Source organism: Staurois parvus, unplaced genomic scaffold (genome assembly GCF_062004578.1).
Source record: "Staurois parvus isolate SC_StPar_1 unplaced genomic scaffold, SC_StPar_1.0 ptg000267l, whole genome shotgun sequence".
In the NCBI taxonomy this organism is placed as follows: domain Eukaryota; kingdom Metazoa; phylum Chordata; class Amphibia; order Anura; family Ranidae; genus Staurois; species Staurois parvus.
The window spans coordinates 2649891-2674799 of NW_028318063.1; the positions used below are offsets into that span (position 1 = coordinate 2649891).

The 24909-nt window shown below is 39.7% G+C and overlaps 1 protein-coding gene across 1 annotated transcript in view; it reads right to left on the reverse strand.

Moving 5' to 3' along the window:
- The window catches only part of ATP6V1D (ATPase H+ transporting V1 subunit D), a 69518-nt gene that overhangs the window by 14365 nt on the left and 30244 nt on the right, over window positions 1–24909 (reverse strand). The window contains exons 2-6 of the mRNA XM_089681489.1: window positions 14498–14615; window positions 4687–4766; window positions 3083–3150; window positions 900–944; window positions 687–790 (exon numbers count right to left, since the gene is read on the reverse strand). Coding sequence (XP_089537615.1) covers window positions 687–790; window positions 900–944; window positions 3083–3150; window positions 4687–4766; window positions 14498–14615 — 415 coding nt within the window. The remainder of the gene's footprint in view (window positions 1–686; window positions 791–899; window positions 945–3082; window positions 3151–4686; window positions 4767–14497; window positions 14616–24909) is intronic.

A 24909-nucleotide genomic window follows, 5' to 3' on the forward strand; every position in this document is an offset into this window, starting at 1 on the left:
GAACCAACTCCTGAGGGAGTCTATTCCACGTTTTCACAGCTCTTACTGTAAAGAAACCTTTCCGTGTTTGGAGATTTCTTACACTTCATTACATTTCTTTTCCTCCAGACATAAAGAGTGCTCCCTTGCCCTTGATCAGAATATGCCTGCCTCTGCCTCCCGGCATTTAGAATCTGTAAAAGAGCAAGGAGGCTGCTGCAGGAAGGGGTTAAACAAGTAATTTGTGACATGAACCTCCCATAATCAGCCTGGAATGAGAGGAATTTCTTCCAAAATCCTTGAAGTTCATAATTATAGTCTCTTTCCCTCAGTATTGATAGAAAGTTAGATTATAGCCTTTAAATTTACCCAACTGCTTCCACACAAGGAAAAGACTGAACAATGTATGTAGCCATAAATCCAGCCTATCAACCCAACTACAACTGTATATGAAGAAAGTAGGCAGAGACATACATGTACAGGTAATTTTATTTTATGCAGTTCATATTATATATATATATATATATATATATATAAATAAAATGCCCCTATGTATTTTTTTGTCATCTTTGTAGGAAGTTCTTGGCACTTGGGAAAAACTGACAAATGGTAAGCAACAAAGGATGGTAATAAAAACCTGTTTGATCCCAGCCCATTGGATGCCCTTATTGTTTCATAGCAGACGTATATGCATTCAAGTCTTATACCTGCAAGGAAGCCAGTTCTACAAGCAGCTCTACAGCCTTTGCGTAGTTTCTCTTTAGTTTAGCCAGCTGCTCACCACCTCTTGCAAGACCTGTCAACTCATAACCTGGCAAAGAAAGAAATTAATTATGCAAAAGATCAGTGGATGAGTGACATGTTAGAAGAGACAAAAAGGTATTTACCACATGTGTACATGCATTAAAATGAATACTCACTGTCCCCTCCTTCTTGATAATGTTCAAACACAGGTAGTGTCACACCTACAAGAATAAACAGCATTTTAAACTCTAACATTTATCATTCATAATGTGCATGACCAGTTCCAATATGTGGAAATATGTCACCTTTAATAGAATGGTTTAAGATTCCTTAAAGTGGTTGTAAAGGCTGAAGAAGGTATACTTTAATGCATTCTCTGCATCAAGATTAAAAAAAAAAAAAAAAAAAAAAAAAAAAAAAAAAAGAAGAAGAAGGGGACACAAAAAAACAGAAAACAAAATATTCCTTCTGTGTGCAGCTCTCTCCCTCCTCATAGCTTCAGAGAAAGCAGCAGGAGCTATTAGCTTCTTGATATTTCAGCAATGGCTTTCATCCCATCATGATAATATAAAACCCAATTTTATTGAATGTCCAGGTGATCTGACTTTCAGTGCAATTATGTAGTGCAACCTGGACACTACTTTGAAGTGGTTTTTCATATTCTATGGGGCCAAAAATGTGCTGGAATTGCACCAAAGTACAACAGACTTTTCCAAAATCACAGTGATGAGGTGCATTGATGCAAACATGAACCACTGAAACAAAATTTGATTTCTACTGCCATGCGATCCTGTGCAACTCATGCTGCATCTGTAAACAAAGCCTTATAGTAGAACTATGGTCTCCTACAGCACTTACAGCTTTTTCTTAGTTCCCCTGCAAAGTCCCACAGATAATGCCAATGAAGTCCCCCTAATGTCCACCTAAAGCCTTTCTAGATTTTTTTTATTCAGAAGTAATCTGGAAAACTATATAGATGTTGTGTGATTCACTGTAATATTATGAACTATTCTGTATATATCGGCAGCATAAAATCCCTAAGAAATCCAGATGAAAACATTACAAATTATGAAATATTCAAAGTAAAGAAATATACATATACAAAGCCCTGTAGATTGACTGTTTTGGGTTGATTCTAATTGAATCTCAATAGTATGAAGTGGGCTGATGGGAGCATAATTGCATAATGGAGAGATAAACACCACAAAGTGCAGGAGGATTGCATTCCCAGCCACCTGAATTACTGGAAGGTGTAGTTACGTGTGCATGGGGGGTGGAATTGGGCCTTTTAACCCATATGGAAGAAAAATATATTTGAAATATATTTTAAAAATATTCTTCCCAAATATATTTCCATATATTTGAAATGCTACAATTTTGGCCATATTCAATATATTTCAATAAATATATGTACACTGCATGTTGAAATGCATTTTTATTACAAAGTATATGAAAAACATTTTTAAAAATACATTTCAAATATATTGTGTCTTTAAAAATACAAATCTACATTTTTGGAATGCATTTACAAATATATGTAAAAATATATTTTAAAATTACTCATATATATATATATCAATAATTGGTATTGGCGAGTACTTTAAAAATAAATAAATCGGTACTCGTACTCATTGCTAAAAAAATTGGTATCGGTGCATCCCTAGTAATAGAGTATTTAACCACTTTTCCTCCAGAGGATTTACCCCCCTTCCTGACCAGGCCATTTTTTGCGATATGGCATGGCGTCACTTTAACTGACAATTGCGTTGTCATGCAACGCTGCACCCAAATTAAATTTCTGTAATTTTTTCCCCACAAATAGAGCTTTCTTTTAGTGGTATTTGATCAACTCTGCATTTTTTCTTTTTTCACTATAAACAAAAAAGACCGACAATTTTGAAAACAAAAAAAAAAACTTTTTACTTTTTGCTATAAAACATATCCATTAAAAAAAAATAAAAAATAATTTCTTATAAATTTAGGCCAAAATGTATTCTGCTACATGTCTTTGCTAAAAAAGAAAATCTCAATAAGTGTATGCTATGCAGAGAGATACAAAGCAGCATGTCCATGCTGACAGGAGAGACCTGAGTTGTTTACACACAGGTCTCTCCCGTCAGCTTTGCTGATGATCACCAAGTCCCGGCCGTGACCCAGTGATTGACATCCGCAGCAGCCAATAGCGGCACAGGTAGGCTGGCTGGCGCATGCGCCCCCCATTCGGAATTGCAAATCACACATATATACACACACGATTTTGCGCAGCTGTGCCACCCTTTAGCAGTAAAGCGGCTAAGGCACACTGTGTCATTGGTATTATTTTAACAAAGCTTTTACATCGATAAAGAAAACAGCTTACCTGCAACATTGTCCTTCTTAGCTCTAACCTTCACTTGTGCTTTGTTCACATTCTGAATAATAGTTGTACTGTTTGGGAGAAATAATTTGTTAAACTGGCATAAAACAGTAAACAGAATAGTGAGAAACGATGGGAAATGTGACACGAGTCAAAAATTTTAATTCACACTTCACATAAGGGTCTTGTACACAGTTGCCTAAAAATGCCAAATTTTTAAGTATTCAGGCTTTTTTTTTTTTTTACTTCTCAAAAAAAAAAAAAACCAGCCCATTATTCTTAATGGCAATGTACACACAGACACGTAAACTTGTGCTGTGTATAGATAAATATAAAAATAATATATACAATATATAAAACTCTCCTGTAAGAATTTCTGAGAGGAATTATATTTTCATATTTTCTGCAGCTCCAATCATAGTTGTTTTAAAGTCAAAAGGCCCCAGCAACCTAGAGAGTCACTTTCAGGTCTCAGTTCACACAAGAAATCTTTTTTCTAAGATAGTCTGTTCTTGCAAATTAAGTGTGTACAGAATTGAGGGAAGAAAGGACACCTCTCAGTGCAGGAATAATGTGTTTCTAGCATATTTACTGCACCTGGAACAACTGAACAATATTTACTAGCATTTCCAGGCCCCATAAATGTAAAGTGTGAAAACACCTTGTATGTGTGACCAGGTAGACTTGTGGACACAACAAATTAACAGCCTGGTTATTCAATGACTCACCATTGTTTCAGTGTTGGGAATGGTAAACAAGAGACAATCACCTCTCATTAAAAGGGATCTCTATGGGAAATTATACATATGAACTGTGGAACTATTTCTATGTTCAAACTATCCATATACCTTAAGCCAATTCCATTCTATTACAAGTTATAGGGTCAAGACTTGCATTACAGTGTGCATATACTAATGGGGTGTAAATTATTTTTCTGGACAAAACCATTATAAAGATCATGGACATATTTTAAATTGTAACACAATAGTAAAAGATTTTATCCCAATACAATAACCCACTGGTAAAAAGGATTTCTGAATATTAACCCCAGGTTATTTATGTGTAATCCCATTATATATTTAGTGTGTTGGAATTTATCTTTATTACAGAAAAATTTTATGTGTGCTGCCAGATCTATAATCAAAGAGTAGTTAAGTATGCAAATCAGATATATTTTGTCTCTGTCCTCTATGTGCATAAATTTTGCATTCCAGATACGTTTTTGCTTACAGTTCACACTACACACAGTTCCGGTGTAGTTTTGATGCAGTTTGCTATGTTTCAGTATAGTTCTATAGTTATAGTATAGTGCACAAAAAATTAAGAATGTTCTACTTTTTATTCTGCACTGGAAACTGACTGCATTAGTGTGAACTAGGGCCATTGGAATACATGGAAAACACTGTGCATGCATATTTGATGCAGAAAAAAAAGCATACTGGACTGCGTCTAGTGTGAACTAGCCCTTAGTGAAATACTGATCTTTCCCGATAACAAATTAGGTACTTCAAAATAGTCAGGACTTATCTGAGAGTGACACAAGGGTGGTAATACAAAAACAAAGCTTAACTTTACATTGTTGTATCTTTATTCATTGCATTGCTTACCTGAAATCTCCTGCTGTAAATTTGGCTTCAGCTAGTGAGAAAGCAGCTTCTCTCATAACCTCCCCCATCAGCATCTTAGTCTACAAGATAAATATATTTTTTTTAAATCAGAAATATTATTTATTAAAGGTTAAGGCATACAAAGTACAGCATATAGTACCATATATAAAACAGTACAAAGAATCAGCCATTAACAAAAAGAACAAAAGTACTAAAAGAAAATTTCCAGTGTCACCAGTTGTCCAATGAACAAATAAGTACAACAAGATTGTGGTGTTACTATGCAATAAAGGCATATGCGAAACCCCACACACACAAAGCAGCAAATGTCCCCCTCCAGCAGTGGCCCAGTGGAAAATAAAGTAGATAGGTCTCCCTACATGATAATCGAGGTGAACAACATAGCAGACAGAGCACACCATGAAAGGATAATTACAACAGCCTATGCACTATCAAATCAAGTGGGGCTAAACCTAGAGTGGCCAACCATGCTTCCCATAGTTTCTAAAATTTACCTGGGCACCCACGTAGTAAATTAAACGATCATATCGTAAGATGGTTCCCATATTCTGCCTCCAATCCTCCATAGTAGGGCGAGTTACCACTGTCGAATATATGTTTCAAATGAGTTATCCTATAGGATTTCCACTTAGAGGCATATTGTAGCTTGGCTAGTTCTGGTAATGCCGCATTATAACATATGAGACTATATGCGGTGTGACCTGTAACCTGTTGCAGCTGCTTGACCTTGACCCAAATTTTATGTATTAGTGATAGGTAGGGAAAGACTTCTTCATTTTACAAAAAGATTGAGCCTCCAAACTTTCCGGTAATGAACCAGAGGCCATACAATGTAACATCACTTGTAGCGTAGAATCATTAGCCGTGGCATTAGCGGTGTCTCCTTCCGCCATAGCTTTATACAGATGTTGCACCTGGCTAGCCAGATAATCCGACCAGGGATTGGGCAAAGCTACCCTTTCCTCTATCCTTAGGGTGCTGTAACTGTTCGTGGTGGGTGGTTTCCCCAAAGTAAGGAGCGAAAAATAGTGTTTATAAATCGAGAACGTTTTCAGCGGGATCATTACTGGCGAGTTATACAGTACAGCAATTGGGGCAAAAATAACCATGCCTGTTTATCAGACTCAGTCAGGTTATCTATATACGTACACTCCAATAGTTGTGCCTGCTGGGTAACCTGGGCCTCGTGCATCCTCTTCTTAGTTTTATTCACAGATATTTCTGAGACAAATACTCAAATATTCCCAGAGTAAAGGGTTGGCTTGAAGATCATTATGATGGAAGAAATCATCGATCTGCTGCGCTACCGTGTCATGGGAAGGGATCAAATTCAACCAAAAAGCATTCAGTTTCCATGGAACCTGAGGAAGAGCTGACCCAGGTTTAATAAGTAAATTGACCACTAATGGTGACTGATCAGATACACTTCTAGGGCTGTAATTGTTTTAATTAGGGAAACTGCTAATGAATTTCCAACACAAGTCTATGCGAGAAAGCGTGCTATGGGTTTTGGAGAAGCAGGAGAACTGACGGGAAGTGGGGTAACGCATACACCAGCAATTCGCCCAATCCTCTTCAGACAAGAAACGGCCAAGGGCAGTCCCTCTATCCCGGGAACCCGCTACAGCTGGGGGGTGCTTATCCAAAATGGGATGCAGATACCCATTAAAGTCGCTCAGCACAAACAGCGGCACATTAGGCTTATCAAGCAAAAACTCTACCAATTTTCTCAAGACATTAGTTGAAAAGGGTGGAGGTATATAAACTGCTAAAACACAGGTAATAGAGCAGGGTTGTGGACATTTTTTAAAAAAACTACTTGTCCAGGGACTAAATCGGGGCTCCAAACTACTTGTTCAGATAAAAAAAAAAAAGTTTTTTTTTTTTTTTTAACTAAAACTGTATTCAAATCAGAGGTGATTTTTGGAATGTCTTTTAAAAACAAAAAAGGGCTTTATGGCGACTTAAACGTGTAAAATTTTTAACATATCGCTGTTTATCTCCTTCTCCTCTCCCTGCCTGTCTCCGGCACCGCACCCACGGACTAGCAGGGAGGAGAGAGACCTTGCAGTGTAATCAGCACCGATTGGCTGCTCGTCAGGAAAGGGTGGGTCAGGGCTTATACTTTATCCCTTTTGCTGCCAGAGCCATTTTTGCACAAGTTTAAAAAAAATCAATCATTCTATGCCTGAAGATTACATAAAACCCCAAAACATTGTATAATTTCTGAAAGCAGAGACTCTAGTGGTAGTTCCAATTTTTATGTTATCATGATATTACCGCAAAATTTCAGTAAAAAATACAAGTTAATTTTAGGGCACAAAAAAAAAAAAAAGCAATAAACTGCCTTGTTTTTTTGCAAAATATAAAAGATGAGGTTGCAGCGAATAAATAGATATCTTGTCAAACCTTAAATTTGCACGTGCTTGTGAAATGGCGACGAACTTCAGTACCCTATATTTTCTATAGGTTGACACTTTTAAAGCTCCTTATAGGTCACCAGTTTAGCGTAACGGAGTAGGTCTGGTGCTAGAATTATTGCTCTCATTCTGGCGTGCGCGGCGATATGTAACATGTGTATTGCAATCGACAGTTTCATGCGTAGGCACCCCAGCGTGTGCTTTTATGTTTGTACGTGCGTATATGTGGGGGCCTCAATATTTTTTTTTGGGGGGGGGGGGGTCGGAGGGTATGTGCTTGGGTGTAACTTTAATTTTTTACAATTAAAAAAAAAAACTTTTTTTTACTTTTTTGTTTTTTCATCACATAGGGAACAAAGTGAAGATTTTTGGTGACAGGTTCTCTTTGGGACATCCAAGGTCTACAAGACCCTGGAATGCCTCCCCTCTGCTCCACTGGGGATTGCACTGCAATCTCTCAAAGGGGACCCAGAAGTGACATCATAACATCACTTCCAGGTCAGCACAAGGGGAAGGGAGCGGACTTGTCCGCTCTTCTCCCTCCCCTCTAGCCGATGGCAAGCCGGGCCCACAGATGGGCAAGCGAAGCCCAGGAGACCTCACGGCGGGTACGCAGAGAGGCTGGCACTGCCGCCGACTGCTTCACCTGACAGGTGAGACCTGCTGCTTGCCTGTAGTAGGGCTAAAGGTAGAAAGAAACTACCTGCCTGGAGCCTGTAACTACATGTCCCGGGCGTCGAGTGATAAGGATCCAACATCCCTGTAGAGTATAGCTTACACAACAGGAATACAAATCTGTCTTTGGGATCAGTTTCACACACCAGCTCCTGGTAAGGTATGGCTTTATGTATCAGTATACACACCCCACGTGAATAGGCAGTGTGGGTGGAGTGATACACCCATCCTGCTCAGGAAAACCATGCCATAGACAGAGTGTCCCTTGTGAGAGGAGTCTCCTGTAGGCCACAGATAGCAGGCTGATGTTTATGTAGTACTGTAGATGCCATCATCTTCTTCAGCGGGTCATTGAGGCCTCTAATGTTCCATGAGATCACAGGAATGTCATCCATAAATTGAGTAGAAGTAGTAATGTTAAGGAGAAGCTCAGTATCAAAGGCTCCACTGGCCCCTCAAAACAGTCAGGAAGATCACGCTCTATATTACAGGGCACCGCACCGCTCACAAAAGAAAAAAGTAGTTAAGATGGCCAACACTGGAAAAAGGGTTTAAAGGTTCATTCTGAACAGTGGCATAATGGTGCCTAACAAAACAAGTCTAAAAAAACATTTTGTGAACTGAGTGTTCGCTTACTCACTGAGCCAAATAGCTGCCACCAAGGTGCGAGTGGATTGAATCACATATTGCTAACCACAATTCAAATACTAGTACTATACATGAGTAGAGCTCGGTATTGTGGCAGTTTACAAAAATAACTTCCCGATGAGGAATGAACAAGGCATATCAGGCATCCCAGATTATCAAAGAAGTTATGGCGGCCGGACTTAATCATCTGGAGTGCGTGGACCGCAGTTCAGCTTCATGCATGTCCTCCCAATCTGAGGCTGCAACAGCAGAATCAAAAAGGTGTGACTGATTATTGGCAATGATTTTCAGGCAAGCAGGGTACAGCATTGCATATGTCAGTTGTAGGGTTCAGAAGCAAACTTTAACTTCAAGAAATTCAGCTCGCTTATGCTGCACCTCCGCTGAGATGTCAGGGTAAAAGGAAACTTTAACCCCATTGAATTGAATGTTAGAGTGCTCCCTTATTGAATGTTAGAGTGCTCCCTTACCAGTCATAGTATGTTCTCTCTATCTTTGTAATTGAGAAGATGCGACAAAACTGGTTTGGGTGGTTGTCCAGCAGGCAAGGCCCAAGTAGGGGTACGATGTGCTCGTTCTACTGCAAACAGAGGAGTAAATGCTTCTGTGCTAAAAATCTTAATTAGCCAAGTTTCGATGAATTGTATGGGGTTACTTCCTTCAGTGAGTTCTGAAAGGCCTACAATATCTATGTTATTACTTCGCAGATGGTTTTCAGGATAATCCATTCTGACATTGCTAGTCTTTGCCAATTGTGCCATAGAGCGGGTATCAGAGAGCAATGGGGGAGGTTTATCTTCCAGGTCACTTATGCGACTCTCCGCAGCTGTGGTCCTTTATTATTTTTTGCATGTCATGTCTGAGAAAAGTTCACTCCTCCTCTTAAGCTCCCCCCACTTGCTCTTTCACAGAGTGAACCGATGCAGTGCAGTGCCGCACAGTCTTAAGGATATCCACTAAGGTTGACTGCTCTTGCTCAATGTGATCACAGTCCCTTTCTGTACATGCTCAGCCTGCATGTGCTCCTCTCCCAAAGGCTGCAGCTGTAATGGAGTAGCAGGCCGGATAGGGGGAAAAAGGGTGGGGCTGCCTGATTGTCTGAGTCCAGGGACCCTGTGATCTTCTGGGTGTAAAAGCATGTCCCAGGAGCACTCCTTCCCCACAGGGCGGCTTGTCTTACCAGACTTTCCAGCAGCCTCCTTCATCTTATCACCTCCTCCTCTATGAGCACGTTGCGGCTGTGGAGGAGCGTCGCCATGTTGGAAGTCCGTGCCAGGCGATTCTTCCAGGTCATCACTGTAGGTAAAGGCTCACCCCAAGTATGTAGAGGTGCCCCGGAGCAGGATCACTCTGCAGAAGCAGGAGCCACAAAAATCTCACAGGAACAGGATCGGTGATAGGATCAGAAGCAGCTCTGTGAAGCACAGCCGTTCACATGCCCTGCTTGGCCACACCTCCACAACATAAATATTAACCGCTACACAGAAGATGTTTTGTTTAGTTTTCGATACAGTGGTGTGGCGATAGTAGAGATCCTTGCTCTCTTTCTGTCCTGGTGACCACTGTCATCTAAACCGAAGGAGATAGTAAGGGCCATTTCACACGGACTTTCCAACCATTTCCACCTGTCCATTTCTCAGGTGAACTTGATCGGAGGCTCCATGTGGATCTATGGGCAGGCTGATGTATAATGGACCCATGTCCATTTGCACCCACCTACCTCCGAATCCATTAAGGTTCTGAAAAATAAATACTAATTAAAAAAAAATTTTTTTCTAATATTATTAAAAACACACACACATTAACAACAGAAAAGGACCTAAACGTAACAGATCAGACGTAGCTTAATATAAACAGCCACTAGTCTGTTTACATCCAAAGGCCCATAGAACCAACATAGATTTGCTGGGTAAATGTGGACACACACTGAACAGGCAGATAAATGTTGAAAAACATTGACATTTGACCCATGCAGCTCCTGATGAATGGAATGGAGCAGCTCTGTGTGAAACATCCCTAAAATTAAAATGGAGTTATCACCAGAACATGGCGGAGGGATGACGTCACCACGTATACCACGGTACTGCAGGAACAGTTAAAGGGCAATAATGTTTAAGCCTACTACAGGACAATTTTATGGTACAGGTCATAGAAGCCCCTACTAGGAATGATGCTCTGCTGGACCTGGTAATCTCAAACCATGCAGAGCTTATTACGAATGTCCATATAATAACATCTGGGTAGCAGTGACCATAACATGATTCCATTTATTGTTAGCTGTAAACATCAAGCACATACAGGAAAATAAAACGCTCAACTTTAGGAGAGCTAATTTTCCAAGGCTGAGAATTGCTCTCCAAGACTTGGACTGGGAGGGAATATTGGCATCGATGAACACAACACAGAAATGGGAGTTCTTCAAAAAGACTGTATGTGAACACACTGAAAAATATATTCCCATTGGCAACAAGTTTAAAAGGCTAAAAATCAAACCTATGTGGCTTACGGCCAAAGTTAAAAAAGCTATAGATAATAAGAAAAGAGCTTTTATTAAATATAAAAATGAAGGAACGCTAACATCATTTAAACATTACAAAGAATATAACAGAATATGCAAAAAGGAAATAAAGGCTGCAAAAAATGAACAACAGATTGCAAAAGATAGCAGGACCAACCCCAAAAAATTCTTCAAATATATAAATAGTAAAAAGGTCTGATCCGAGCATGTAGGCCCTTTACAAAATAATCTAGAGTGGGTGACTGGGGACAAAGAGAAGGCAAATTTTATTTAATACCTTCTTCAGCTCTGTGTATACAAAAGGAGTATGAGGGAGCTCTTCTCCATAATGGGCATGGTATTGACACAGCTCCAGATGGTCCACATTGGCTCACAATTGATATGATCCAAAAAAATGTAGACAGTATAAAAGGTGAATAAAAGCACCTGGACTGGATGGGTCCTTAAAGAATTGAGCTCTGTCATTTCAAAGCCAATGTTTCTAATTTTTAGGGACTCTTTAATGACTGGCATAGTACCATTGGATTGGTGTAAAGCCAATGTTTAAAAAGGGGTCAAAATCTTTATCAAGTAATTATAGACCTGTTAGTTTAACTTCTATAGTTGGGAAGATACAGGAGAGTTTAATAAAAGACCACATAGATGAGTTCTTGCTGGAAAAAAATATTTTAAGCAACAGACAGCATGGATTCATGAAAGACAGAAGTTGTCAAACAAATCTGATTTCTTTTATGAGGAGGTGAGCAAAACCTTGGACAGTGGTGGTGGACGTGGTATACTTGGATTTTGCAAAAGCGTTTGACACAGTTCCCCACACATGGCTAATGTGTAAGGTAAAGTCTACAGGATGGAAAAATCTCTATGTAAATGGATAGAAAACTGGCTAAAAGATCGTATTCAAAGAGTAGTGGTTAATGATTCATACTCTGAATGGTCTAGGGTTGTCAGTGGTGTACCCCAAGGTTCACTGTTGAGATCCTTACTGTTTTATAAATTTCTAAATGATATAGGGTCTGGGATTATAAATACCAATTCAGTCTTTGCAGATGACACCAAGCTGTGCAGTAATATAACGTCCTTACAGGATGTCTTCAACTTACAAGCCGACCTCAATGCACTGTTTAATTGGGCAACTATGTGGCAAATGGGGTTTAATGTTGATAAATGTAAGATTATGCACTTGGGGGTTAAAAATCATACATACGGGGGGGGGGGGTACAATTGGGGGAATCAATGGTGGAGAAGGATCTGGGAATTCTGGTAGATCACAAGCTTAATAATGGCATGCAATGCCAAGCTGCGGTTTCTAAAGTGAGCAAAATCCTCTCTTGTATTTAAAGAGGTATAGACTCCAGAGAGAGATATCATATTACCCCGGTACAAATCATTAGTAAGACCTCATCTGGAATAAGCACTTCAGTTTTGGGCACCAATTCACAAAAAGAACATTGGGGAACAGTAGAAAGTACAGAGAAGGTCAACCCAACGGATACGAGGCATGGAGGAGCTCAGCTATGAGGAAAGATTAGAGGAACTGAATTTATTCTCTCTTGAGAAGAGGAGATTAAGGGGGGGATATGATCAACATGTATAAATACATCAGTGGTTTATATATTGAACTCCGTGTAGTTATTCACCCTGAGGTCATCACAGAGGACAAGGGGGCACTCTTTACGTCTGGAGGAAAAGAAATTTAATCTCCAAACACGGAAAGGTTTCTTCAGAGTGAGAGCTGTGAAAATGTGTAATAGACTCCCTCAAGAGTTGGTTCTGGCCAGCTCAGTGGATTGCTTCAAAAAAGGTTTGGATTCTTTCTTAGATACACAGAATATAACTGGATACTAACATTTATAGGTAAAGTTGATCCAGGGAATATCCGATTGCCTCTCGAGGGATCAGGAAGGAAATTTTTTTCTCAGCAGGAGCAAATTGGATGATGCTTTGATGGTTTTTTTGCCTTCCTCTGGACCAACTGTGGGTATAGGATTATAACTTTTTTTTATTTTTAATGGGTAAACTGGATGGACTTTTGTCTTTTTTTCAGCCAGACTAACTGTGTAACTATGTGACTCTTTTTAGATGTAAAAGAGTCTATTTGCTCTGATAAGAGTCTTTTTACACTCAAGGTGGTAGCACACTCTTGGCGTTTGGAGTAACGTTCTTGTGAAATAAGATTCAGCACAGCATTACTGCTTTGAACTATTTTCAAGCTCGGACTGGGCTATTATTTTCTCCCTTGCTTTTTTCTTTTTATCATTTATTTTTTATATTTTGGATTCAATATTTGCACTTTTAATCTCGGAGTATTATAATGTGTGTAACTTAATTATCTGATTTACATCACCAGAACATGAATGAGGAAAAAAACTTCTAATTGGCACTCCTGAAGGCCTTTACCTTACTTTTGAGAGATTTTATTTCACTGTTGTGTCTATGGGACATGAATGTAGGCATATACCTGGTAAAATGCTGTCAGCAGAACAGGAAGAGGAAATATTTATAACAGATATAACAGCCTCGGATAGCAGCAACAACCTTAAAGGGATTCTAAAAATGTATGCACTATCCAAAAATTAAAAAAATAAAAATATTTGGTTTGACATACACTTTAACCTAGCAAATACAGTGGATATAAAAAGTCTACACACCCCTGTTAAAAGGTCCGCTTTCTGTGACGTAAAAAAATTAGACAAAAGACAAATAAATAATTTCAGAACTTTTTCTGCCTTTAGCCTGGGTTCACACTGATGCGGTGTGGAATTTGCAGTGGTTTCTGTGTGAATTCTGCAACGCATCACAATCACACCCCGTTCATGCGAAGCACTGCGAAGCACTGCGGGTGTGTATGTAAACAACACCCTGAAATCGGTCCACAAAACGTGGTACGATGTGCAGAATCGGATCGCATAGGTGTCAATATCCATGCAATCCGATTCTAGTGCAGACCAAAAAAGGGTCCAGCACCTTACTGGTGTGGATGTAGTGTGATTTGAACAATACAAAATGTATGGCTCAAATCGCACCACACAGAATTCGCATGTGATTTGCACAGGGATGCCGTGCAGTACCTGTACGAATCACATGTGATATGCCGCACCGGACAAGTGTGAACCCAGCCTTAACGTAACCTATAAACTGTACAACTCAGTTGAACAACAAACTGAAATCTTTTAGGTGGAGGGAAGTAAAAATAAAAAATTAAAATATGGTGAAGTGTGCACACCCTTAAACTAATACTTTGTTGAAGCATCTTTTGATTTTATTACAGCACTCAGTCTTTTTGGGTATGAGTCTACCAGCATGGCACGTCTTGACTATGCAATATTTTCCCACTCTAAGGAAGAGAGCAAGGAGCAAAAACACTCCAAATCTGTCAGAGGGCATCTCCTGTACACACCCCTCTTCAGATCACCCCCCAGGTGTGTAGATTTTTTATATCCACTGCATGTTACATTTTTATAGAGATCGTTAGTGGGCAAACTGTGCAAATAAATGTAGAAACTATTTTTTTTTCTTCTGTAAACTGTACCTCAATAATTTTTTTAAGGATCTGCCGAAAGCGCATGGTTAAGGCATCAGACTTTTTCTTAAGAAGGTTGCGTCCTGTCTGGGCACCTTTCAAACGAGCTTTCATGATGGTCTGGGCCCTTAGGATAGAATACAAATAAGGGTTATTACTGACAATAAACAAGACTGTGTTAGAAAATGAACATACACTGGGGAAAATAATTAATTTGATCCCCTGCAGATTTTGTAAGTTTGCCCACTTACAAAGAAATGAAGGGTGTATAATTTTTATCATAGGTGTATTTTAAAAGATAAAGACAGAATATCAACCAAAAATCCAGAAAAAACACATGATACAAATGTTATAAACTGAGGTGCAGTTCAGTTAGTAACATTAGTATTTCATCCGCAAGTAAAACACGACTTAGTACTTGGTGGAGAAATCCTTTTTGGCAAGCACAGAGGTAAGACATTTCTTGTAGTTGGTTACCAAGTTTGCACACATCTCAGGAGGGCTTTTGGTTTGCTTTTTTCTCTAAATCTTTAAAGTGATTCTAAAGGTTAATTTTTTTTTTTGTGTAAAATAACAAAACATGTTATACTTGCCTACTGTGCGCAGCGGTTATGCACAAAGCAGCCTGGCTCCTCCTCTTCTCTGGTCCCCCGCAGGCTCTCCTGGCTCCTCCTGTCTGTCAGGTGCCCCGACAGTAAGCATCTTGCTATGGTGGCACCTGCTACGCCATGTGTCCATTGACACATGGAGCCATGGCTTGGCCCCACCCCCTCTCTCTCCTTATTGGCTGACTGGTTGTGATTGACAGTAGTCTCAGCCAACGAGGAGGCAGAGACACGGCACAGCCAAGGCTGTTATTCACATCGCTGGATTACGATGAGGCTCAGGTAAGTATTAAGGGGGCTGGGGGAGGTGCTGCACACAGGTTTTTTACCTTCATGCATAGAATGCATGAAGGTAAAAAACCTTCAGCCTTTACAACCACTTTAAGGTTTCTTGGCTATCGCTTGGCAACTTCAAGTTTCAGCTCCCTCCATAAATTTTCTATAGAATTAAATTCTGGAGACTGGCTAGACCACTCCACAACCTTAACGTGCTTCTTCTTGAGCTACTCCTTTGTTGCCTTGGTGGTATGTTTTGGGTCATTGTCATGCTGGAAGACCCATCCATGACCCATCTCCAGTGTTCTGGCTGAGAGAAGAAGGTTCCCATCCAAGATTTTACAATACATGGCCCCATTCATTTTCCCCTCAATGCGGCAAAGTTGGCCTGTACCTTTAGCAGAGAAACAGCCCCAAAGCTTAAGGTTTACACCTCTGTACTTAACTGTAGGGGTGGTGTTGTCAGGGTCACAGTCAGCATTTTTCTTCCTCCAAACACGACGAGTCGAGTCAATGCCAAAGAGCTCAATTTTTGCTCATTTAGATGTTCATTGGCAAACTTCAGACAGCCTTGTACATGTGCCTTCTTGAGGAAGGTGACTTTGTGGGCACTGCAGGATTTCAATCCATGGCGGCATATTGTGTTACCAATGGTTTGTTTGATGACTGTGGTCCCAACTGCCTTGAGATCATTCACAAGCTCCTCCTGTGTAGATCCCTCATGATCACCTCCTTTTCTCATGATCATCCTTACCCTATGAGGCGAAATCTTGCATGGAGCTCCAGACTGAGGGCAATTGATGGTTATTTTGTATTTCTTCCGTTTTTTAATAATTGCTCCAACGTTTGTCTCCTTCTCACCAAGCTTCTTGCTGATAGTCTTGTAGCCTATTCCAACCTTGTGCAGTTCTACAATCTTGTCCCTGATGTCCTTTGACAGCTCTCTGGTCTTGCCCATGGTTTGAATGGAAAAAAAAAGATTCTGTGGACAGGTGTCTTTTACACACATAATGAGTTGTCATTAGGAGCACCTTTTTAAATTGACAGGACTAACCTGTTTACCACATAAGCACATAGCCAGTCTGTGGAAGCCAGAATTATTGTTGGTTAGTAGGGGATCAAATACTATTTTTACTCATTGAACTGTAACTAAATTTATAACATTTGTATTGTGTTTTTCTCTGGATTTTTGGTTGATATTCTGTCTCTATCATTTAAAATACATCTATGATAAAAATGATAGACCCTTCATTCCTTTGTAAGTGGGCAGACTTTCAAAATCAGCAGGGGATCAAATAATTATTTCTTCCACTGTACAGTGTCAATGATATTGGGTTAAACATAAATTCAGCATTTTTGCTGTTCCCTTTATCATCAAACAATAAAAACACTATAAAGCAGTGAATGTGACCTTTACAAATCATTCACTGATGGCAAAATCACTGTCATTTAAACTAAATGCACCAGGAAGATTCACTTGAAGTAAGGGCCAGTTCACACTACAAAAACACACTCCGGATGCATACTGGATACCTTTTTGCTTACAGTTCACACCACGCGCAGTTCTGGTGCAGTTTGCGATGTTCCAGTATGGTTCTGTGCAGAAAAAATGCAGCATGTTTAACCACTTGCCCTCCAGAGGATTTACCCCCCTTCCTGACCAGGCCATTTTTTGTGTTATCGCACTGCATTACTTAAATGGACAATATCACGGTCATGCAACGCTGCACCCAAATGAAATTTACAACTTTTTTTCCCCACCAATAGAGATTTTTCTGTGGCATTTGATCGCCTGTGCTCTTTTTATTTTGAGCGCTATAAAAAAAAAAAAAAAAAAAACAATTTTGAGAAAAAAAAAAAATAATAATTTTGACGTTTTGCTATTAAACATGTCCAGTAAAAATTAAAAAAAATTAAATTTAGTCTTAAATGTATTCTGCTACATGTCTTTGCGTGAAAAAAAAAAATCTCAATACGTGTAAATTAATTGGTTTACATGAAAGTTATAGCGTTTGCAAACAGCGGGATATATACTGGGCTTTTTTTTTACATTTTTTTCTAGTAATGGCGGCGATCAGCGACTTATAGCGGGACTGCGGTGGACATTCTGACACTGGAAACTGACTTGGTGTCACTGACATCCCCAGTGACACCAATACATGATCAGTGCTAATAAAAAGCACTGACATTGTACTAATGGCACTAGGCATGTGGGGCGATCAAAGGGTTAACTGTGTGCTGTTTTACTGTGTGCTTCACTGTAAGCACACTTTTTTGCATGGCTTTGCAGAGCCATGCAAAGCAGTGTGCAGGAGCTGACAGGGGAGAGAACTGTAATGTTTACAAACAGTTCATTCCCCTGTCAGAGATGCTCGGAAATCACCGGGCACCAGCGAGTAATCACTGGCCGAGACCCGGTGATTGACAGCCACGAATGGTGGCGTGGGTAGGGCGCGCATTCCCTACCCTGAAATGCAAAATCACGTATATAATGTGATTTTGCACACAGCTGCCGCCCTGTAGCAGTATATCTGCTATGAGGTGGTGCTAAAGCAGTTAATTTTTTTTCCTGCGTTGGAAACAGACTGGAACTGACTGCACTAGGGTGAACCAGGGCCACTGGAATACATGGAAAACACTGCATGCATTTTTCATGCAGAAAAAAGTGCACTGAACTGCATCTAGTATAAACTAGCCCTAAGGGCCAGTTCACACTACAAAAATGCACTAGGGATGTATTCAGGATACGTTTTTGCTTACAGTTCACACCACACGCAGTTCCGATGCAGTTTCAATGCAGTGTACTATGTTCCAGTATGGCTCCCTGCAGAAAAAATGCAGCATGTTCCACTTGTTTTTTCTGCTCCGGAAACTGACTGGAACTGGCTTCACTAGCGTGAACCAGGGCCACTGGAATACATGGAGAACACTGTGCATGCATTGAACTGCATCTAGCCGGTTCACACTTCAGAAATGTAGTCCAGATGCATTTTGACACGTTCCAGTGCGTTTTTACGCATTCCAATTCATTTTTTACCCTCTTGTTTTATTCAATTTAAATAGGAACATGTGCATTCCAGCGCATTTTTCCACATTACAGTACAGTTCTTTGCAGGAAAAAATGCAGCATGATGTACTTTTTTATTCTTCAACTAGAACACACTGGAACTGCAAGCACTGATGTGAACTATGACATTGACAACCATATAACCTACTTATTGTGCGTTTTGGATACATAAAAAAAAGCAACTGAAACGCATGTAGTGTGAACTGGCCCTAAATGTTTGGTGAAAATCTGCTACAGGCAGGTAAGCAGCTAATCAATTAGCTGTGCTGGAGGGCAGGGGAGATAAAAAAAATAAAAAGTATACAGAAAAGTATAAAGAAGAAACATTTTAAAATAAATAAAAATATTTTTAAACAATATTGCATACACACAGATGCAAATGCATGAGTAGGTTCTGCTTCACATGTACGTAAACACTGACTGCACCACACATGTGAGGTATTGCCACGAATGTCAAGCATCACCATGAACTTGAGCAAGATCAATAACACTGTTCAACAAATTTTTATTTTTTGCCAGTTTTGGAAACAAAAGGATCCATTTCTTAATGAATTTCACATTCTGAGTTCAAATATAACAATGAAATTTGTCAATTGGCTCTAGTTTTTCTGTAAACGGAAAGTTTTCTACTATAGGCGTAATGACTACATAATGCACAATAATTATATAGATAGATGTCTTTTCACAAATATAAAGCAAGTGATATTGACTACATAACAAAGCCTAAATGACATAATATATTGCATAGGATTACCAAGAAAAATTATAGCCATAAGCTAAGTTGAATCATTTTAATACTTAGGATTCTCACTAGTTTTGTCTTCAGTTTGTGTCGGTTTTGCTTCTCTTGGCTTTTCTCTTGTATTCAAGGAAAGGGCTATCTCTTACAACTGCACGTGACTACACGCTTCAGGTTCTTCCTCACTTGACTCAACCATGAAGGATTCTGGTTCTTTAGGAATTGGTAGCCCCACTCCATGAGGAACTGGACGTATTGCCGATGGAATATTTGGATAGTGCACAGATAACTTTTTCTTCTTATTTAGCCCTTTTACAATTGGAGGCACCATACAAAAGTAACAATTACTAACATGATCTGTTGGCTCTCTCCAAATCATTGGCACAGCGAAAGGCATAGATGCCTTTTTTCCATTCAACCATTGCTCCAGTGCCATCCCACAAGAATTGCAGCATATATGTGGTGCCCAGCTCTTGTCCTGGTCTCCTATCTTGCAGCCAAAATACAAGTTGTAGGCTTTCTTAATCATTCCTGTTATCCTCCTTTTTTGTGAGATAAAAGTTATTTCACCGCAGATATAGCAGAAATTATCTGCTTTATTCACACAAGTTCGAGGCATTACTGAGTAGCCTATATAAGCATAAAACGAAATGTAAAGACGCTGTCGAACTACAATCAGCTACAGATACTGCAGATTTTATGCAGTGAAGTGATGCAATTAAAGGTTAATATTGCATCATCTCAGTATACATGCAATTTTCTATTGGTCACCAGTATCAATTGCGCAATATGCAGCTGAAGTTGCATCATAATTTTGAATGGCTTACGTCATTAGATGGGTGAATATATCATGGAAACTAGAGCCAATCAACATTTTTTAGGGTCATTTTCATTTCCAGCAACCCAAAATTATGTAAGATTAGCTAATTTTATGCCCAAAACTTTTTACCTGTTGAACAGTGTAATTCTAGGGCCATCTTTTATGAATAACTTACAACCTGTAAAGGCTTTTAAAATTTTACCTATGAAAAATTTTTGGTACGGTTTGTTGCCATTTCTCAAATGCTTGCAATTTTTAGTCTTGACTTGTTTGACGTATTTACTCAAAACACAAGATCATTTTTTATATTCTACAAAAAAAATTGGATATTAGAATGTTTGTGTGCACTAAAATTTATTTTGGTGTATATTTTCCTGAAACTGGAAGCGATGAGACTGGGGAATAGATGTTCCTTGATCTTGCTATCTCAGCCCTTTCCCACGGTCCTAATCTAGCCATAGGAACAGGAGAGGCTGGGCACCACGAGGGGCAGCCTTTCTCGCTACAGTTATACTGATTGGGTGGCTGTACAGCCTCCCAGATAACTTTTGCTGAACAGCCAATTGCTGACTGTAAAAAATTATAGTTGGTGAGCAAAAACCACTTCACTACAGGATGTTTTTTTACTTTCTGTGGACAGCAAGGAGATTAAACTGCATACGCTTTAATAAAACTGTCAAAATGTTAGTTCTCTAATTTTGATCAGTAATGGATATGTACAAGGTGTGTCAATTTAATTCCTGGAATACGCACAGAGTAGCACTATGGTGGTGATTCACACAGCCATTCGCACTCAAGCGTGTTCTGACATGTTCTAACTTGCACACCAGTTTACACAGGGCCAATTCACACAAGTGCATTTTAGTGCAGCTGCAAAAATGCAGCTCAATGAAAGGACATCTGAAAAACAATAATTTCCAATGTATCCTATTCACATCATAACGTTTTGTGGCATTAAAATGCAAAATGTATGTCAACGGATGTCAGCGTGCTAAAATGCGACAAATTAATGTAAATGTAAAGCGCTGAGCAAACCCTTTGGCGCTATATAAATTCGATGTAATAATAATAATAATAATAATAAATGTACATGCATTTTAGCGCAAGTCAGTGTGAATTGGCCCTCAATCTTTACGGAGTTGTTGGAAAAAAAAGAACATGTGTGCATTGTGCTGTTGGCAGAAAATAAGTGATAGGAATCTGGAGCAGTGGATTAACATCAAATTTTGCATGAAAAGTGGCAAAAGTGCGAGTGAGACTTTAGCTCTGTTACAACACGCTTGTGGTAAACCATCCATGGACAATCAAGTGTTTTTGAATGGCATAGGTGCCAAAAGAGGGGGAAGAAAAATGTCTATAATGACTCAAGAAGTGGGCAACCAACAACAAAGGATGGATGCAAATGTGGATAGAGTACAAACCCTCCTATGCTCAGATTGAAGATTGAATGTGTGAATAATGGCAGAAGGATTGAACAGGAATAGGCAAAAAGTGCATCAGATTCTAACAGAGGATATGGGAAAGAGAAAGATTTTCGCAAAGATGGTGCCTTGAATTTTTACAGAAGTTAAGAACATTGTCTTCAAATTTCATCCAATCTTCAGAAGAATGCAAAGGTGTGGGATGAATAAATAATGTTGTATAATGAAAAAGGAAGTGTATTTTGTATATACAATATGTAATAAAGAGTACTTAACATAAAAAAAAGAGAATGCAGGGTTGTTCAGGTGTGTGGAGATTTTTTTTAAAAAACTACTTGTCCAGGGACTAAATCTGTGTCCCAATCTACTTGTCCCTCATGATAATCTAGTCGTCCAGATAAAAAATTATTTATTTTTAACCAAAACTGTATTTAAATCAAAGGTGATATTAGGAATGTCTGGGGCTTTTAAAAACAAAGGGGCTTTATGGTGACTTAAAACGTGTAATATTTTTAACATTGCGCTGTTTATCTCCTCATTCCCTCCCTACCTGTCTCCAGCACTGCATCCGGGGACTAGAGGGGAGGAGAGACCTTGCAGTGTAATAAGCACTGATTGGGTGCTCGTCAGGAAGGGGAGTGTCGGGCTTATCCTTTATCCCTCTCACTGCCAGAGCCGTTTTTGCGTTTTTTGCACACGTTTAAAAAAAAAAAATCATTTTAGGCCTGAAGATTACATAAAACCCCCAAACATTATATATTTTCTGAAATCAGAGAACCTAGAGAATAGTGGTAGGTCCAATTTTTTATGTCGCATGATATTACCGCAAACTTTCAGTAAAAAATACAAGTTAATTTTAGGGCACAAAAAAAAAAAAAAAAGCAATAAATTATCCTATTTTTTTGTAAAATATAAAAGATGAGGCTGCACCGAGTAAATACGTTTCCAACATGTCAAACATTAACCACCTCCCGCCCACCATATAAGGCAATGACGGGCGCAAGGCGGTTCCCTTGTTCTGGGAGGACGCCCTCCCATTCTAACCGCGTATGCGCGGCTCCGGGAGCGCGCTGTGTCTTTCGGACACAGCAGATCACCGATCAACGGAAACAGCCGAAGATTTCGGCTCGGTCATGTGATCAGCTGTGTTCAATCACAGCTGATCTTATGTAAATAGGGAAATGCCCGTTATCAGCATTTCTCTCCTCACGAGCTGTCACGCTGACAGCTCGAGAGGAGAGCCGGTAATCCGCATTCCCGAGAGGGGACATGGACACTGATCATCAGGGCACTGATGATCAGTGTGCCCTGATGATCAGTGTAGCCCCAGCAGTGCCACCTGTCAGTGTCCATCAATGCCAGCTGTCAGTGCTCATCAGTGCCACCTGCCAGTGCCACATCAATGCCACATATCAGTGCCTACCAGTGCACATCAATGCCACATATCAGTGCTCATCTGAGCTGCCTTTCAGAGTCACCTATCAATGCCAGTCAGTGCCACCTAGCAGTGCTGCCTATCAGTGCCAGTCAGTGCCGACTATCAGTGCGCATCAGTGCCGCCTATCAGTGCCACCTAACAGTGCCAGTCAGTGCCGCCTAACAGTGCCCATCAGTGATGCCTGTCAATGCCCATCAGTGCCACCTACCAGTGCCTCCTCATCAGTGCCCATCACTGCAGCCTCATTAGCGCATATCAGTGAAGGAGAAAAATCACTTAATTTACAAAATTTTAAAACAAAAACTAAGAAAAAAACGGTTTCAAAATTTTCAGTTGTTTTTGGTTTGTTTAGCAAAAAATAAAAAACCCAGAAGGTGATTAAATACCACCAAAAGAAAGCGGTCTCAAAAAAAAAAAAAAAATTCATATGAGTACAGTGTTGCATGACCGTGCAATTGTCATTCAAAGTGCAACAGCGCTGAAAGCTGAAAATTGGCCTGGGCAGAAAGGGGGTATAAGTGCCCAGTAGGCTAGTGGTTAAAGCTGCGTGCGCTCTTGAAATATCCTATATTTTCTATAGGCAACACTTTTAAAGCCCCTTATAGGTCATCAGTATAGTGTACGGAGGAAGTCTCATGCTAGAATTATTGCCCTCACCCTAGTGTGCGCAGTGATATGTAACAAGTGTATCGCAATCAATGTTTTCTTGCGTAGGTGCCCCAGTATGTGCTTGTACGTGCGTATATTTGGGGGTGGGGGGAGGGGGCTAGGATGTTATGTGTCTGAGTGTACCTTTATTTTTTACAATGAAAAAAAAATTTTTTTTTTAAACTATTTTTTTTCATCACATAGGGGACAAAGTCCCCTTTGTGATGATTTTTGGTGACAGGTTCTCTTTGAGACATCCAAGGCTCCATGGCCGGGAATTTGTCAAAGGGGACCCGGAAGTGACATAACGTCACTTCTAAGTCAGGACAAGATGTGTCCGTTCTCCTCACTCCCACTAGCTGACGGCAGTGAGCCCGCAGCAGGGCTAAAAGGTAAAAAGAAAAAAACGACCTGCCCGGCAACTGGAACTACATGTCCCGGGCGATATACATTCAACATCCCTGGGTGTTTGATATTTTTTTACAGTCCATTCTGGAAATTAAATTGTTACACCTTGTATAAGTTGTATGTTAATAAAAATATGTCTACATTGCAAGCTTTGCAAGGAATTTCTAAGAGGCTGGTTCATGTTAAATGTAAACAAAAAACAAACCCCCTACACATTGGAAAAATTACAGTAATTTACTGCAGCTCATTTCATTTTTTAAACCAATTTACTCTTAGAGCGGGAAGCAAACAAAAGGTGAACACATTTTTACTATCATTCAGTATCTCACAACCTTGAGAGACTGAGTTAAGTCATGTTGTCATGCAAGTTTTTATATATACACTGTTTATACTGTAAATGTAACAGTAAACCCTCCCTACTGGTTTCTACCATCAATTGCTTGCCAAGACTGGCAGTGAACTGGATTCAGTTAAATCAGATTTGTCCTGTTTATTTGTGGCTAAACACTGCTTGTGTTTACAGAGTGCAGAATGAAAAGGCATACCTCTCACCAAACAATGAGAATTCCAGGGATGGACATACTGTGACACAGTTACATACCGGTAGATAGTGAGGTTCAAAAAAAAAAAAAAAAAAAAAAGACACTAGTACATCTTTTTCAACCAGAGAATGCAAACCCCCATATACACATCTTACACCCAAAGTTGATCCAGAGGAATCCAGAAAAAGCCCCTAATAAAGCATGACCTAATTTTGGGGGGAAAAAAAAATCCTTCCCGATTCCCCAGGAGGCAATCAGATATTTAATTTATCATTACCCTTGGTGTTAGGCTAAGTTCACACTAGTCTTGTTAGCAAGCAACAGACAGGCATTTGGGAAGCGTTTTTACCGTTTCCCAAACGCCTGGGAAAATTCTGCACATTGCAGCACATGGTGCTGTTCAAACGGGAGCGTTAGCGTCACGGTAAAACGGACGCCTCTGGTCGAGTCAGGAGTA